Genomic DNA, 16494 nt, shown 5'->3' with positions numbered 1-16494 from the left:
AGGGATAGACAATAAAAACACCAATCACAGAACAACTTTTGCAAAGCATTATGAAAAACCTTTAATAAGCAGTGTCGGAAGATTGTTTCTTCAATCAGATGTTTGAACATGCTAACAAGATGACGTTTACAGAAAAACGATGCGAATTGATAAAGCTGTTTTATGGGAATGGTGAAAATAGTGCCAAAGCAGTGTGAGTTTATTGGAAAAATCATAAGCTAAGACAATGCTGTTTTCTATAAAAAGTGTATGTGGTATGGTAAAAAAATTTGAAGAAACTAAATGCACAAGTAATAGACTAGGATCCAGAAGACTGTGTTCCTGTTGAAGTTGTCTGCTGGTCCATTGCATACTGCAAGAAGTGTCGCCCACAATTTGTAGTATGTATTGAAAACCACAGTCCTTAAGCTTTAGCATGCTGTTATGCTAGTGTTTACTTATCAATTCCAGTGCATCCAAATGTTGCAACCTGAAGGTGAGCAACAACATGTCAAATTTGTGAATTTTTTCCTATCAGGTATGATGAAGATAGCAAGTGACCATTGTGAATATTATGGAGAGATGAGGTGCATTTCTCTGTAACTGGGAACATAAACTCCAAGAACTGCATTCACTGGGCTACAGATGTCCTTGCAATGGGCTACCAGTGCTTTTACACAAGGTTAAAATGACTGTGTAGTGCGGCATTGCGAGTACATTCATTCGTGGTCTCTATTTCTTCAAAGATATCACTTCTGCAGATATGAAAATGTGCTCCATGCACAATAATATTGCAGAATTTAAGTAATTCCGGAATTGTAGCAAAAAAAAAAAAAAAAAATGTCATTAATGACATTGTATGGATGCAAGATGGTGCTCCTCCACACATCGCTACATGTTTGGCAGTTGTAGCAAAAGCACTTTGGAGGTAGTCATCTCCCATAACCTTTATGTTTCATGGCCACACCTATTCTGCGAACTCACTCTGATGGATTTCTAGTTCTGGGGTTATCTGAAATCTAAGGTGTGTGTATGAAATGCATGAAATTTGACAGAACTGGAAGATGCCATAAAATGTGAAGTTATAAAGATTCCTAATGCGATGTTACGTTTGTCATTGTGGACAACTGTCTCCCCCGTGCAGTGCATTTGTGAAGGTGGGCTTGTTGAAAACTTGTAATTCCAATAAAGGTTTTCTCTCTCCTCTCTTTTGTTTTCATTGGTTCTTTGCAATGCTTTTCTCAGCAAATGATTTATGCCAACAGTTTTTGTTACATGTGTATCGTTCCAACACTATTTATGGCTTTTCAGTACACTGATCAGTTTGCGCAGGGAAAAAGTAGGTGTTGCCATTCGAAAATTTCAAAATTTTTCTCTACAACCCGCATTATTAGAGCTATGTTTTTTTAGATCATCACAATCTCGAGTTCATACCTTTAAATAACACATCTGAAATTTCATTTCAATTGGTTCACTGCAGCAGCAACAAATGCTCTACTTTTCTGTTGTATATGGGTTTTAATTGGATTTTATTCTTAGAATGTTTTATTAGATGTGGTGATGTAAAATTTAAATCAGTCGGTGATTCAGACACGGTTATATATACCAGTAAATCAACATATGATAGTATAAGCAATTTATTTTGTTTTATCAGTGTTAAGAGCATTTTTTAATTATAATAATTCATTTAAATGTCTTTAAAAATAAATATGTGTCCCAAATCTTGCTTATTTTAATACAGATATTTATATATCTTTATTGCTAAGTGATAAATTTTCTCAACATGGTGGTGAAAACAAGGTTATGATAATGTTTGAAACAGTTAACCAGCCATTATATTTTGGGACACTAAATAAAACTTAACAAATTCTTAACTGAATGTTTTAAAGGAATGACTTCCTTTAATAGATTTTAAAGCATGGCAAAATCTCTCATTTTAGCAAAATTTATTTTTTTACCAATTTCATTAACTTTTTATATTTCTGTCAAATTTTAAAATATTTTTTTATATTGCACATATGCAGTAATGTTCACAAAAGAAATATCATATTCCTTTATAATACTAGATTGCATTTAACAGACTGCAGTTTTTAAATTCCAATTTCACTTTTCAGTGGTAATAATTGAAGTTTATTGGAGCGCTATTTGTATCTAGAAATCACAATCAAAAACAATGAATTCATGTGCCAATATCAAAGAAAAAAGTTATTCACTCACTTTATCTTAAAAACTGGCTTCAGTTAAAAAATAAATAAATAAATAAAATAAAAAAATAAAAAAAAAACTCATTTCTTCTGAAGTTATGTAAAGTACCTTTGAGTTAAAAAAAATGCTTTGTTTTCCTCACTTTCCTCTTCCTTATTTTCCATTAGCATTTCTTTGCCAACGTTTACCTGATAGTGTGTAAGTTCATCACAGTGATTCTGCTCAAGGGGAAAAAACTGAATAGCCATACAGTAAAAGCCTGGCTATGTGGTATTAACTAAGAGCAAAGCTCAAGTAAACAGCATATTTTAGAATTTTAGGAAAAAATTTCTTTCGGAAAATTTAGTAAGAAATTTGTTACCCCATTATAGAGCTTGCAATAATATTAACACACATATATTGTTGCCAAATAATGTGATTTAGTGCCAGTAATGGATAAACGTGATGTTGTTCATTTTAAAATAGCGATATAAATTATCAGAAATATTTTGTATAGAATAATTCAAAATTATTTTATACTATAATAATATATTTTGCTTCTTGAAGAAAAAGGATCTTTTGTCGTCCTCAAAATATATATCTTTTATGCTAAACAAATATTAATCTATTGTTGAATTTTACATGTTTTTAAATTTGATAGTAATTTTCAATAACATTAATGCTTAGTTTATTAAATTTTGACATTTATTATAATTATTTTTCAGTATGTAAAATGCATTCATCATTGGATCGCAGATTATAATTTTGATTCCCGCTATGAAAGATGGTGTGAGGTGACCTTTCAGGTATACTGTTTTCTTAGATCTAAGCATGAAATTTCACCATATTAGCAATTTAATTTAAGCTGTTCAGTCCCCCCCCTTTTTTTTTTCATTTTTAAACTATATTTTAGTCTTGTAAGACTTAAGTTGTGTATTTTTTTCTACAGGTATAAAAGAATTTAGTATCAAGTTTAATTAAAGTGAAAATATTAGTATAGCATCCAGATTTTTAAAGCTGTATATTCTTGCTAGAAAAGAAATTTTAGAATTCAAATGAATTTAATCATATGAAAGTTTGTGTCTATCAGATAATGATATATTATCTTATGCTTAAGGCTGCATTATTTTTTATGAAATTTTAATAATATTTAAATTTTTTCAGGTTAGCTTAGATGGTTGTAAAATAGACATGCAAAGTCTTCTTGAAGAAGAAGTAAATAAAGCTTATGTGCATTTAGTTCCCGAAATCAAAGATGCAATATTAGTCAAAAATCCTAATGCCAAAGATGGGTCTAAATTAATGCTGAAGACTAATGGTGTTAACTTCTTGGTATGTTTCTGTGAATATATCTGGTTGTAACGAAAGTTTACCGCCAAAAAAGAATCTTAATATAGTTAGGGGGGAAACATGAAAGCAGTACCTTTAGTGCAGATGGTAACCACCATCCAAATCTAAGGTTTTCTGCCAAGGTTTTGGTAGTTTTTCAAAGCATTCAGCCCGGAAATTTGGTGGCCACAAGTCCAAAAACAGATCAACCTTATTTCAAATGTCCTGTGCAAAATGGAAGATAGCATGAGCAAGATGTAACTGCAGGTGTGAAAAAGGTAGAAGTCCAAAGGAGTGTTGTCAGTGCTATATGGTGGGTGTGGCAGAAGATACCATTCGAGTCCATACGGAGCCCAGCCGGTGAATGTAGACACATGTGGTCTTTCATTATCTTGATGGAACATTACCTTTTCATGCAGGAACTCAATTTGACATTTTTGTTTAATAGCATTGTCAATATGGGCTACCATCTCACGGTACACCTCACTGTCAAGGGTTTTACCTTTGTCCAGATACTTTGTGGATACTACCAGAGAAGTCCCACCAGATACAAAGCATGATCTTTTTGTTAGTCAAATTGGGCTTTGCGATGCTGCCAACGGCCTCACCAGGCACAGACCAACTCTCTTTTCAGCCTGTGTTGTTGAAGTAAATCCACTTTTCATCACTAATGATGATCTAGTTCAGAATTTTGTCCTTGTGTTGATATTTGAATAGATTAATGCAGGCCCGAGCAATATCTGCCCTTATCTGCCTGAGTCAGTTCATGCGGCACCCAACGATTGAACTTGCACATCAAGTTTATGCAATGCATAGCACAACTAATGGACACGGCACTACGGCACTAACGTCTAACTCCTTAGCAAGCTCTCGAGTTGTTGCATATTGATCTTCTTCCACAAGTTCTCGCATACGAACCTCATCAACATCAGTAGGCCGGCCAGAGTGTTCTGCTTCTTGAATGTCATAGTCCTTATTTTTGAACTTTTGGTAGAAAAGCTTCACAGTGTCATATGATATAACATTAGTACCTAAACACATGATTTGATGACATTCTGTAGCTAACTTTCTGCAACAGAACTGAATGTAAATGATAATTTTAATCTGGTAGCGTAATAGTTCCATTTCAGATACCTTGCACTTAAAATTAACAATATTTTTTTTTTACAAATTTCACAACACAGCAAAAAGTCTAAAGCAAATCTTTTTCTTTCAAATGCCAAAAATCGTTTGGCAAAATATGATTAAACACGCCAACGTGAGCTGTTTGTGTGGACGATATTCGCAGTGGCAAGAAACTTTCGTTAAGACCTGATACTTTTTATAAATATTAATGAAATTTGTTCCTATGTACAGGGTTGCCACGCTACCGGGAAAACTGGAAAAAGTCAGGGAATTCAAAAATTGACAAAATATTCAGGGAAAAGTCAGGGAATTTAAATATTTTAGTTAAAATCTGGTAATGTCGGGGAATTTCATATGGGTATCCCTCCAAAAACGAGTTTTGCGCCAATGTTGGAAGCGATCACTTTCTTGTTATGTATCGCGTGAGCATCATTTGGGCAGCTGGCATAGAGCCAATTTTCGCAGCTCCAATTAGATTGTCTTTTAGAAAGGCAAAGCAAGTTTGGTTTTCAGTAACATTGAGAATCGAGACTCGCATGTGCATGTGCAGTGCATGTTTAAGTAAAAATACATATTTTCATATAGAACAAAATCAGTTTAATTCTAGCATACGATACTATGGAGGTTTATATATTCTATTATAACCTCCATCTGTGATACACACGGGATTTGGCAACATTATGATGAGCAGTAAACATTTTGGTGTTGGTGACAATTTTTAAGATCGTTCCAAGGGCATCAAAGCATATACTACTAGGATTTTACCGCAAAATCTTTTAAACCTTTTTTTTTTTTTTTTTTTTTTTGTTTTCTTTTTAATAAATGCTTTATTTGTCATTTTGCAGAAAAATAAAAAATTGTAATTAGTCATCCAGGCTAACCATTTAATAACTAACTATATTTATTCGCCAAAATACCGTTGATTATTCTAATTAAATTTTTAAGTTTTTTTTTATGTTACCCGTATCATAATGTTGCTTCTTCCAAGTTGATTTAATATTAGTAAATAATACTTTCAAATTTCAGGAAATTTTCTCTGGCAATCCTGAAACTAATTCTAACAGTATGATGACATACTATGACGAAATTTAATGCACATATTTTTTTGCTTATGCTGCTGAATAAATATAAAATACCTGAATTTATTTGAAAATATCATTAAATAGATTTCTTTCTTCTTTTAGTTGCAAAATGTCAGCCCCCCCAAAAAAAGACATTTTATTTTTTAATCCAGTTTGGCCATCTTCTGTGGAAAAAATAATTTCTGTTATAGTTATAATATGGGGATTTTATATATATATATATATGTAAGATAAAAATGTATCAATCAGAATTATAATATAACTATAAACATTAATTCTTCCTCTCTATTCTAAAATCGTAATAACTTATCTGCATTGCGTCATTCAGATTAATCATGCGATCTTACGTAACCGTTAATACCAGATGCCTCTTGACAACCAATCACCGAATTGTAAACCAAAACTTTTCTCTTCGCATGCTTCCATCTTGTATAACTACGCACTTCAGCTTTTGCTCTGTGCTCTGCTAAGATTTAATTTCACTGGCTTGCTTTCTATCTCAACAATATCAAAAATGTAAATCTTCTGTGGAAAGGCAAGACTAGAGTGCCAAGTGATTGTGGCCACAAATATCAGCTGGAAATAAAAATGGAATTAAAACTGCTTCGACTGCCAAGTTCTTTAAATACTACGCAATCAAAATTCTTCTTCAATATGGGTCTAATCACGCATCTACTTGTTCCGTCATTTCCTTTTGCTTTTATTATGACAATTAAGCCAGTAGCATAGTTTCCTGCAGCCTGAAACCTCAATGGAAAATTTAGTTCAGCTCTTCAAATCATCATTTTTTGTAAATCCAAGATAATGTGAAAGAAGTGAATCATCAAGTTTGTTTTTTCAGTGTTTAGAAAATAACAGATCATTCTTCTGCTGTGGTGTTTTGCAAGTGCTTCAAAAAGAAAAAAGTAATCAGGCATAGTGTTTACAGATTGAAAGTAATATCTCGATAAATTGAGAAGTTCGAATGCCTAGTGAAAATAAAATCATCAGTGAATTACCGTTTAGGAATTAAGCATTGCAGCGGGTTCAAGGTCGATCTGAGTTAGTGTTTGCAAGTATGTGCAACAGAAAATTATTTGCACTTCCGCTTTTTCAACAGCTCAAAAATTGTTACATTCGTGTGACTCTAACTCAGGAACTAAATCATTTAGTATGTTGCGAATTCTATAGTTTTCATTTCAATTTTGGTTAAAATTTCTGCAATTTGTTTTGAGAAAATCTGAAATTCTTGTTCATTAATGTTTCTAATTTTTCATAATTATGTGTGAGCAAATTAAGTAACGAATTTTAAGCTATTTAAATTACTCATAGGGAAAGATATTAAGATAAGTTTTTATGTTTTTGAAATTTTGTTGAGACTTTTGAATACAAATTTTATAATTATTCTAAAAATGAAGTAGGTGTAAAAAATAAGTGAAATTATTACAGATACGTAATATGAAATTATGGTAAATGCATGTTAAATTTATGGGTGTTAAGTATTGTATGATGAGGGTGTACTGGTTCCTTCAACAGAGGCCTGTAATTACCTCTGTACAGTTGTTCCTTTTACCCTCTTCATGCAAGATAATGTTGGTGGCTCTCATTTTATGAATGCATGTAAATTTTTTATATTATTATTATTATTATTATATTTTTTATTATGGAATGTATTAGTGCAGTTCTCAAAGGCCAGTTACCTTAATGCAAGGAACGGAGGCCTTTTCAAGTAACTGCCTAGGCACCCTGGTCCACCAGTGCAGAGAACACACTGGTTAGCTCAAGAGGACAGCCCTATTGATGGATATGTTTGTTTAGAAGTATTGCGAGGCTTCCAGTCTGGTAAAATCAGGAATTGTAAATGAAAGATGATAACGGTGAAACCATAAATTCCGAAAATCTTAATCCTATTATTTATGATGTTAAATTATAATTTATCAGTATAGAAATAAGTATTATAAGTATTTATGTGGATTACATTTAATTATAAGAACAAGAACCTTCCCTGAAGAATTATGATTATGTGAATTCTCAAACAAAAAGACTTTTGGACTGAAATGCTGAAAAATTCAATAGGACTCTAAAAATTAAAAATTTATTAAAAAAATTGATATTTATAAGTTATACTTTTATAGAATCAAAATTTTATGATTTATGTTTTTCTTTTTTATTTGCTAGTGCTTTAACATTCTCTTTAAAAAGGCTTCTCTGTCGCTACGCCTTTTTCTTTTTGAAGGGGGGAATATGTAAGATAAAAATGTATGAATCAGAATTATAATATAACTATAAACATTAATTCTTCCTCTCTATTCTAAAATCGTAATAACTTATCTGCATTGCGTCATTCAGATTAATCATGCGATCTTACGTAACTGTTAATACCAGATGCCTCTTGACAACCAATCACCGAATTGTAAACCAAAACTTTTCTCTTCGCGTGCTTCCATCTTGTATAACTACGCACTTCAGCTTTTGCTCTGTGCTCTGCTAAGATTTAATTTCACTGGCTTGCTTTCTATCTCAACAATATCAAAAATGTAAATCTTCTGTGGAAAGGCACGACTAGAGTGCCAAGTGATTGTGGCCACAAATATCAGCTGGAAATAAAAATGGAATTAAAACTGCCTCGACTGCCAAGTTCTTTAAATACTATGCAATCAAAATTCTTCTTCAATATGGGTCTAATCACGCATCTACAGTGTTCCGTCATTTCCTTTTGCTTTTATTATGACATATATATGGTATCCGTAAGTGCAACACAGCCACCAGAGGGCCTTACCTATGCACCATCAGCGAGAATCAGGTGAAAGAGGAGTTTGACATAAACAGTTAGTCGTTTAGCCCATGTGAAGGTGGTAAAATGTCTCCACGAGAAGGTGGTAAGACGTAGGTCTCCACGTGAAGGTGGTAAATATAGAACTGTATGTTTCCACGAGGAGGTGGTAACTTGACTGCATATACAATAGCTAGTGCGAATAGGCGCTAAGCTGCTATTTAAATTCTAAAAGTGATAAAGAACGGTGTTTTTATCTAACAAGTGCGAGAAGACGCAACAGCACTTGTATTTAATTTAATCTGTACCTTGTCTGTTATTTTCATTAAATGTCGTGTGTGGTGTGGAAAACGTTGGAATTGTTTATTGACCTTAGCAAAGCATCTTCAACTCCCCTACTACATATATATAAAATAATATGTAATTGGTGAATTTTTTTGTTTTTAAGTATTAACATAATTTACCTCTTAGAACAGCTAATGTGCATTACACGGATAGACTGGAGTTTTCTTAAAACACACCTGGAAAAGTCAGGGAATTTCATTCTCCTGTTTGAGTGGCAACCCTGTATATATTTAAATAATAATCTCCTTATTTTTATGGTGAATGTGGCTGTAAAAAATTTTTATTGCAAAAAATTAATAAATATGTTTTCAAAACAGGAAATTTTCAAGTATGTTGATATTATAGACATCAATAAAATTTATAGCAACAACATCCAGGCTATAGCTGAGACATATGGTATTGAAGCAGCAGCAAGAGCCATACAGAAGGTAAGATATTTTTATTTAAATAAAAAATTATTTAAAATAATGATATTAAAAATTTTTATTCAAATATGTTTTTGAGCTTTTGGTATAAAAATTATTAACATAAGGATAATATAGACAAGTTAGTAAATAATTGTAAAAGAATTAATAAAGTGCATTAAATTGATAAACATGGTAATGTGGCTTAATTGCAGTCAGGGTTTCAAAACATGCACTTTATTAAAATTAAAGAATTTGTTTCTATTACAAGATAACTTTTATTATTGTTATTAACAATAATAATGGATCTGTATTATTATATAATTCAAATGAGCAAAGTATATTTTTTAGATAATCTCATAATTTAAAGTTATTGAAGCAGAGCTAGTAAGTAAATGGTGTTTCTCAAGTAATTACTGTATTAAATATTTGAGGAAGTGTTAACATCATAAATGTTTTTTCCCTCTACAGTAGCTATTTTTTAAATTTTAAGTTTATAAAAATTGGCTGTTTTGTTTCATTAAATAATGTAAGTAAGACTAGTAAATGTATCATTTGTATTTTTACAGGGAAATGCAAGACTAGTTTAATTGTATTTAACAGCTGGAACTTTTCGTTGCAAATCTAAATCCTGTGTAATATTTTCAAAAAAATACCTTATATAGATCAATATCTTATTTTTAATAAGATATCAATCTATATATGGTATTATAAGTGGAAGTCATTGTGATTATGCTTAAATCAATAATAAAAAATTTTCATTTAAAAGCATTTTTGAATACATGTCAAATTAATTGATTAACCAAGTTCTATTTTTACCATCCAGTGTTATGAGTGATAATGATTTGTTTCAATAAATAAAAAAATATATATTAGGAGTCCAGATTTAACGCAGTTAGGTCATTCAATACTTCATAATTGTAATTTTTCATTTCTCCTCTCCCCCCCTTCTCGAAACTCCAAAATGTCGGTAGTAAGCCCGTAAAAGTTTCAGGGGATTTTTTGGGGTTCCACAAACACCCCTGGTTAAGTGAATTTCTTTCATTTCATGCAAGATCCAAATATCAAGCTTCTTAATAAGCTCAAGACATCTTTTGTAATTTTTTGATTGTTGTATGTGATACATTTAACCTTTTTGCAATCTCTCACGAAGTTATGCAACGATTAGATTCAATTATGACTTTAATTTTGTCATCATCAACTTCAGAAGGATGGCCAGAACATTGGTCATCTTCCAATGAAACATCTCCAGAATGAAATTTTTTAAACCAATTCTATCTCACGCTTTCTGTTAAGCAATCAACGCCATAAACTTCACATATCTCTTGGTGAACCTCAGCCACTTTCTTGGCTTTAGGAGAATAAAAAAGTAAAATGTGTTGAAAAAGTTTATTTTTGCACCCCATGTTAAAACTGATGGTTGTAAACAAAGTTACGTGGAATTAGTTTCTACAGCAAGCTAAAAGTGTCAGCTGCAAAATCTCAAAAGAAAAAAAATTATAAGATTAACAGAAAAATAACAAAATGAAAAAAGTGCTATATATTTGTGCAAATCGAATTTTTTTCCCCAACCCAATAGATTGCAAAGGGTTTTATCACATTTTTAACTTATCACATTTTTAACAGATGTAGGATTATATAATCAGAGATGTGCTATTTGAGCTCAGTGATTTATTAGTGTCACTTGGTTGATGTGCATTGGCAGCGGTCGGTTTGGTGATTGGTAGTTCCATGCCATCCTCGGACTAAACGCGTATTTACATATTGGCGCACAACATACACCACTGCCAATATGGCTTTACCTACACATAAAAATGTGCTCCAGTACCGGCAATGAACGCCTTTAAAAATAACACAATCCATACATGAAATACTATAAAAACTAAATTTTATTTTGACAATTCTTTAATTCTGGGATGCAAAGCCAGAATCCAGAACTGTCTTGGAAAGTCAGGATGAATGGTTACCCTAATCATGAGTTTATTAAAATAGAACATTGCTGCTTTTTTACTTGTTTTTATTTATATAAAAGGCATTGTTTAACATAACATTTCATTTTAAGGAAATTGAGAATGTGTTTGCTGCATATGGTATAAAGGTTGACCCTCGCCACTTATCTCTGATATCAGACTATATGACATCTAGTGGAGCTTATCGCCCATGTAATAGAATAGGCATGGAAGCAAATGCTTCACCTTTACAACAGATGACATTTGAGACAACAAGAAATTTCCTGGTTGATGCCATGCTTTTAGGTGAGATAAATTTGTGTTTTTTATTTTGTTTATTTTTGTTTTTAGTATATATAAAGTGTTGCAAGAAGCATGCAGATTTAATATGTTATAAGCTGTTATACCTGTTGTTTGGTATACCGACAAAATTTACATTTTGATGTGCGCCACTATGTAAATTTTGTTTCTCAAGCTTAAGGATGAAACAATTTTGATTATCACTAAATATATTTTTCTTCTTAATTCTGTCATATTATTAACCAGTCCCTTTATCTGATATAACCAGAAACTGAATTATATAAACTAATAGTAGTTTAACTGTGAAAAGGAAGTTATATAATTTATATAAAATAAGACTGTAACATTATTAATGCACTTTCAAGAATTTATGCCTCTCTTGGAAAGAGGTGCATTTCACTTAACATAACATTTCTGCCAATAAAATCCATTGGTACAATCATGCCTTGAAAACTGAGGTATAAGAATTCAGAAGTCCTTGTACATAGCTAATTCTGACAGCACTGCCATTTAACAAAGCATGAGATTTTTAATTGGTTTTTCAAATTCAATCATTCTGTTGTTTAATAACAAATTAGATGACTTAAAAACAGTGTAAAATCTTCAATAAAAAAGGGCAAAGACTTTTTATTTTTTTCCATTTCAGCTGTTGTCATAAATTTTTACAATGACTTAATATAAGCAATAGCTTGAAGTTCTGCAACAAACAACAACTTGATATGTAAAAATTTTAGGTGAAAAGGTATTAGTTAGCAAAAGGAGGTTAATTTTATGTTATAATCATGAGCAATGAATGATATAGGGATTCATGTTGTCATCTGAACTGCATTATGTCTAGAGACCAGGTTGAATAGTGTCTGGAGTAGTTTATATCTAAACATGAATTATGTTAGGGATGTGTATAACTTGCCAAGGTTTAAATTTAGACCTTATTAATAACATGTTAATTACTAAAATATGATCATCTTAATTCCTGCACTCTTTCAAAGCCCTCCTGCTGACGAGTGGTAAAATTGTAAATACTGGAAATTCGATATGAATTCCAGGTGAACAGGCTGGTTGCATGGCTGTTTTAATTGTTTTCTCCATGTCTAACATGGATAGAATCAGTTTCCTTTAAGAAGTCATCCGTCTTCTTTTAAGCTCCCAGGCCTTCTTGTGTGTTTTGCTGTGATTAAATAAACCAAAACAAACCTGTCCTTTTCAGTATAATTTGTTAAATTGTTCAAATATAGAAATTTAGTGTAGTTATTCTTTGAATGCACAATTTTTAATCTATATGTTTAATTTTTTTTTTTTTTTTTTTTTTTTGTTAAAATGCAACTGAAAAAGCCTTCATCCCTCAAACAAAATCTGTTTCGGTTCTGGCAGTTTTTTTTTTTTTTTTTTAAGTAATTACTTCAGTTTTTATAATTTATAAAGTATTCTTAATTTCAAGTCTCTCATTTTTATGACTTTTATCTTTATTGTGTGACAAGTTTTCTAGTTATGTGAGGCTTTTGTTTACTAGAATTTAATACTCTGATTAATTTGAATGTTGTTTGTTTTATTAATGCATATAATATTTCATGTTCCACTGTTCAGTTACAATTTTCCCCCCTCCCCCCTACTTTTTTTCGGCAATGTGACATTATGATATTTTTTATATTTATAATATGTGTTTTTTAAAGGAAATGCTTTAATTTTGCTGAATGTACAGCTGTATTGTTTGAAACATGGATTAGAATTTAAAAGTGGGGGTAAATTATTTATTGAATTTTAAGGAGCAAGGATTTTAAGTATTTTTAATTGAATTTTAAGGAGTCAGGAAGTTTAAGAATTACTTCATGTTTCTTTATAGCTATTTATGAAGTATGAGCTTTTTAACAAATTCTTTAAATATTTTCACCCAACTCGTGTTGCTCTGGACATTAATGCTGAGGCATCTGCCAAAATTTAATATTTTATTTTTAAAAGGATAAAGAATTTGATTTAATGCATTTAAAGCTATTAATTATTTATTTAAAAGAATTACATAATAAGAAAAAATTATGTATGCATTTGGCAATGAAAATCATTTCATATAGTATGTTATGACATCTTTCAGTATACATTTGGTGTTTGAAGAATTATAATTTTAAATTAATCAAACTTTTCATCTTGAAACAATACCAGTTTTTGAGAAATTATTTTTTTAATACTAAATTTATATACTCAACAAGTGTTTATTTTTCAATATTCTCTCTAAATTTCTTGCTGGGAAAGCTTGTAATCGTGTGGGTATATTTGATTTCTGCAAGTGAATAAAATCAGCCGAGATATTTCTGAAGTTAGTTTATCTGCTATTAATCATAACTGATCAAGACATTTTTAGGCTATCTTTAGTCATATTCAAATGCATTTTATCATGAATTATCATCTGTACTAAAATTACTTGAATATTTTGAAATTTTGATGCTTCCAAATCCCCAATCTGTACAGAGATAAAACTCAGATGTTTTTGTTCTGTTTTTCTGCCCATTTTTGTGGTGTCCAGATTAAGTAGCAAAATCCCAAATAGATAAAAGTATTAAAATTCTGTCCCCTCCTCTTGTTTCTTTCAAATAAGTGACTGTGAATTATTAGTGAGCCTATTAAAAGAGAGTTAATTATATTTACTAAGTGCTCATTCTTTTAACAACTACTATAAAATTAAGAAATTAAATTTCTTATTTCTGTGTTGCATTTTTTGTTGCATTTTTGACAAATGTTGAAGTTTGATTTTTCATACTTTTGTTTATAGGTATCGATGATCAACTTAAATCACCATCTGCCAACATTATTGCTGGAAAACAGGTTAGAGCTGGCACATGTGCTTTCGACCTTTGTCCTAAATTTGGACGTTAATCATCAAGATATCCAGTGATGTGTAAATACAAACTGTAATTTATGTCTGTAAATAAATTTTTTACATTTAAACTGATTTTCTACTCAAAAAATTCTTGAAGTCATTTGACAAATATCACTAACATTTAGTTATCATAAGAGATATACGAGTACAAGAAATGTGTAATTAAAAATTGAGAAAACCTCAGTGCTAGCATAAGTTATAAGTTAATAAGAAGTTATGTATCACATAATAACAATAAATTTATGAAGTGAAATTCAGTAGAATGTATTAACATTAAAATATTTCAAAGGACCTTTAGTCCTCAAAAAACAAATTTATATATCTATTTCAAACATGTTCATATGTTTAGGTGCTTCGTACTGCATGAAGTTTCAGAAATGGCAACATCATCAGTAATGTTTCGATATACCTTCAGGGCTGATTTTGAAGTGATCTTGGAAAAGATTTATATGTAAAAAGAAAAAATATTTTAAATGCTACATAGCGTATATAAATTATGACATTATCTGTATTTGATGCAATTATTTTTATTACTTGGTCAAAATCAAAGGGCATGCTCGTGTAATTTACTAAATATTATGTATATAAAATTAATTTTATTATCTAAACAGCTTTGTATATAGTCAGGGAGAATTTTAATTTTAAAATAAGAATATTTTGGAAAATGATAATATTATAAGTTATTATAATTAATGAAATATTAATGTAACTTTGTGAAACTGCATTTTGTTGTCACTGAAATCTTTCTTAGACATCTTTTTGACTAGTTCGTAATACCCAACTTCTTTGTAATATCTGATCTGCAACATTTAGTTTAAAGCAGTAAAATATGGATCAACCTGTGCACCCAAAATTGAGGACTTCCGAGAACAGGCAGTACTATGTAAAATGAAATTGGTTTCATTCTTCAGATTAAAAGATTTGCTTACAGAGAAAGAGGATATGTCTCGTGAATAAATTATGGAAACTAAATGGTTTTAAAAATAATAATAACATTGAGAGTGCAAGCTCAGACTATCATAGCAACCAGAATGTTATTTTGAAGATAGTTTCAAGAGATTTCTTTATGTAGAAATTTTTTCATTTCTTGATTAACACACAGAGTTCCATGGATATCAGTTAAACTGCAACAGCTGATAAGCAAATGGTAGAATGCTGCATAAGTCATGGGTTGGCAATCAGTTGTGTAATAACAAATATTTATACATCCCTCATATATTACATTGGTTTGATCCATAGATCAAGTTAATGAAGAACCCCTGATTCAAGTGACTGTTCTGAATTTACAATGGTTAAGTAGGCTGACTAGCTCAGTAAGTCTTTTTGTGTTTTTCTTCATGGGCAATATAAGTATCACTCAATTATTTTTCTTAACAGTATTTATAAAAAATATACCTCATCGTAGAATTAAGTATTCATTCTTAAAGAATAGTAATTTGTAGCATTGAAATAAGAAAAAAGTTAACCTGAATATAAATTGGCATTGTGTTCAATTCCTTTTACCCTGTGTTGTTTAGGACTTCAGTTTTACAATGTACTCCTCAACAACTTTGACTTATTAGCTACATTATATCTTCATGATTCTTTTAAATACTTCCAGATTGAACCTACTTAAAACTGAAAAACTGAACTCGTACCTTCTCTTGAAACTCTAACATGTAACATAAAAAAAATCAGGTATTTCCGGTTGCTTGTTGTTATGCATTTCCAAAGTTGTCTATCATGTATTAATTATAGAGAAATAAATTTATAGAGATTAGGAAAAGATATGAACACTCAATCAATAACTTGTTTTATTGTCACATGTTTTACATTGATTAAATTTTCTTTGTAAATGCAAAAATCTTGATTATTCTAAGTAGTAGATTATTCTAGTAGGTTTGAAAACTAGGAAAATTATATTAAATGTAGATTGAATCACACATACAATAATCAGCACATTTCAGTCAGTTATAATTTAATAGAAATAACATGGCAGGTATCACCAACAGATTGAAGCTCAGTTGTAAACAGTGGTAGACATTATTAACCAGGACTTATAAGAGAAGGGCTAGCTGATAGAGCTTTCTTCCAGAAATAGAAAAAGAGAAGTGATGATATAGTCATATTGACACTCACCACAATGACAAAATTCTTAGCATAGAATTTAACATTTTTAATTTGAAAAAGCATTTAA

At 30.7% G+C, this 16494-nt stretch overlaps 1 protein-coding gene across 1 annotated transcript in view; it reads left to right on the top strand.

The window, feature by feature from the left end:
• Positions 1-14390, top strand: part of Polr1A (RNA polymerase I subunit RpI1) — a 150626-nt gene extending 136236 nt beyond the window's left edge. The window contains exons 28-32 of the mRNA XM_085827699.1: positions 2889-2969; positions 3328-3495; positions 9114-9224; positions 11263-11455; positions 14211-14390. Coding sequence (XP_085683825.1) covers positions 2889-2969; positions 3328-3495; positions 9114-9224; positions 11263-11455; positions 14211-14314 — 657 coding nt within the window. The 3' untranslated portion in view covers positions 14315-14390. The remainder of the gene's footprint in view (positions 1-2888; positions 2970-3327; positions 3496-9113; positions 9225-11262; positions 11456-14210) is intronic.
• Positions 14391-16494: the final 2104 nt, after the last annotated feature.

Source organism: Stegodyphus dumicola, chromosome 12 (assembly GCF_044657685.1).
Source record: "Stegodyphus dumicola isolate Sdum_Otavi_A_Nest chromosome 12, ASM4465768v1".
NCBI lineage: Eukaryota > Metazoa > Arthropoda > Arachnida > Araneae > Eresidae > Stegodyphus > Stegodyphus dumicola.
The sequence above is the reverse complement of the archived record's forward strand: the minus strand, read 5'-3'. Positions and strand labels throughout refer to the sequence as shown.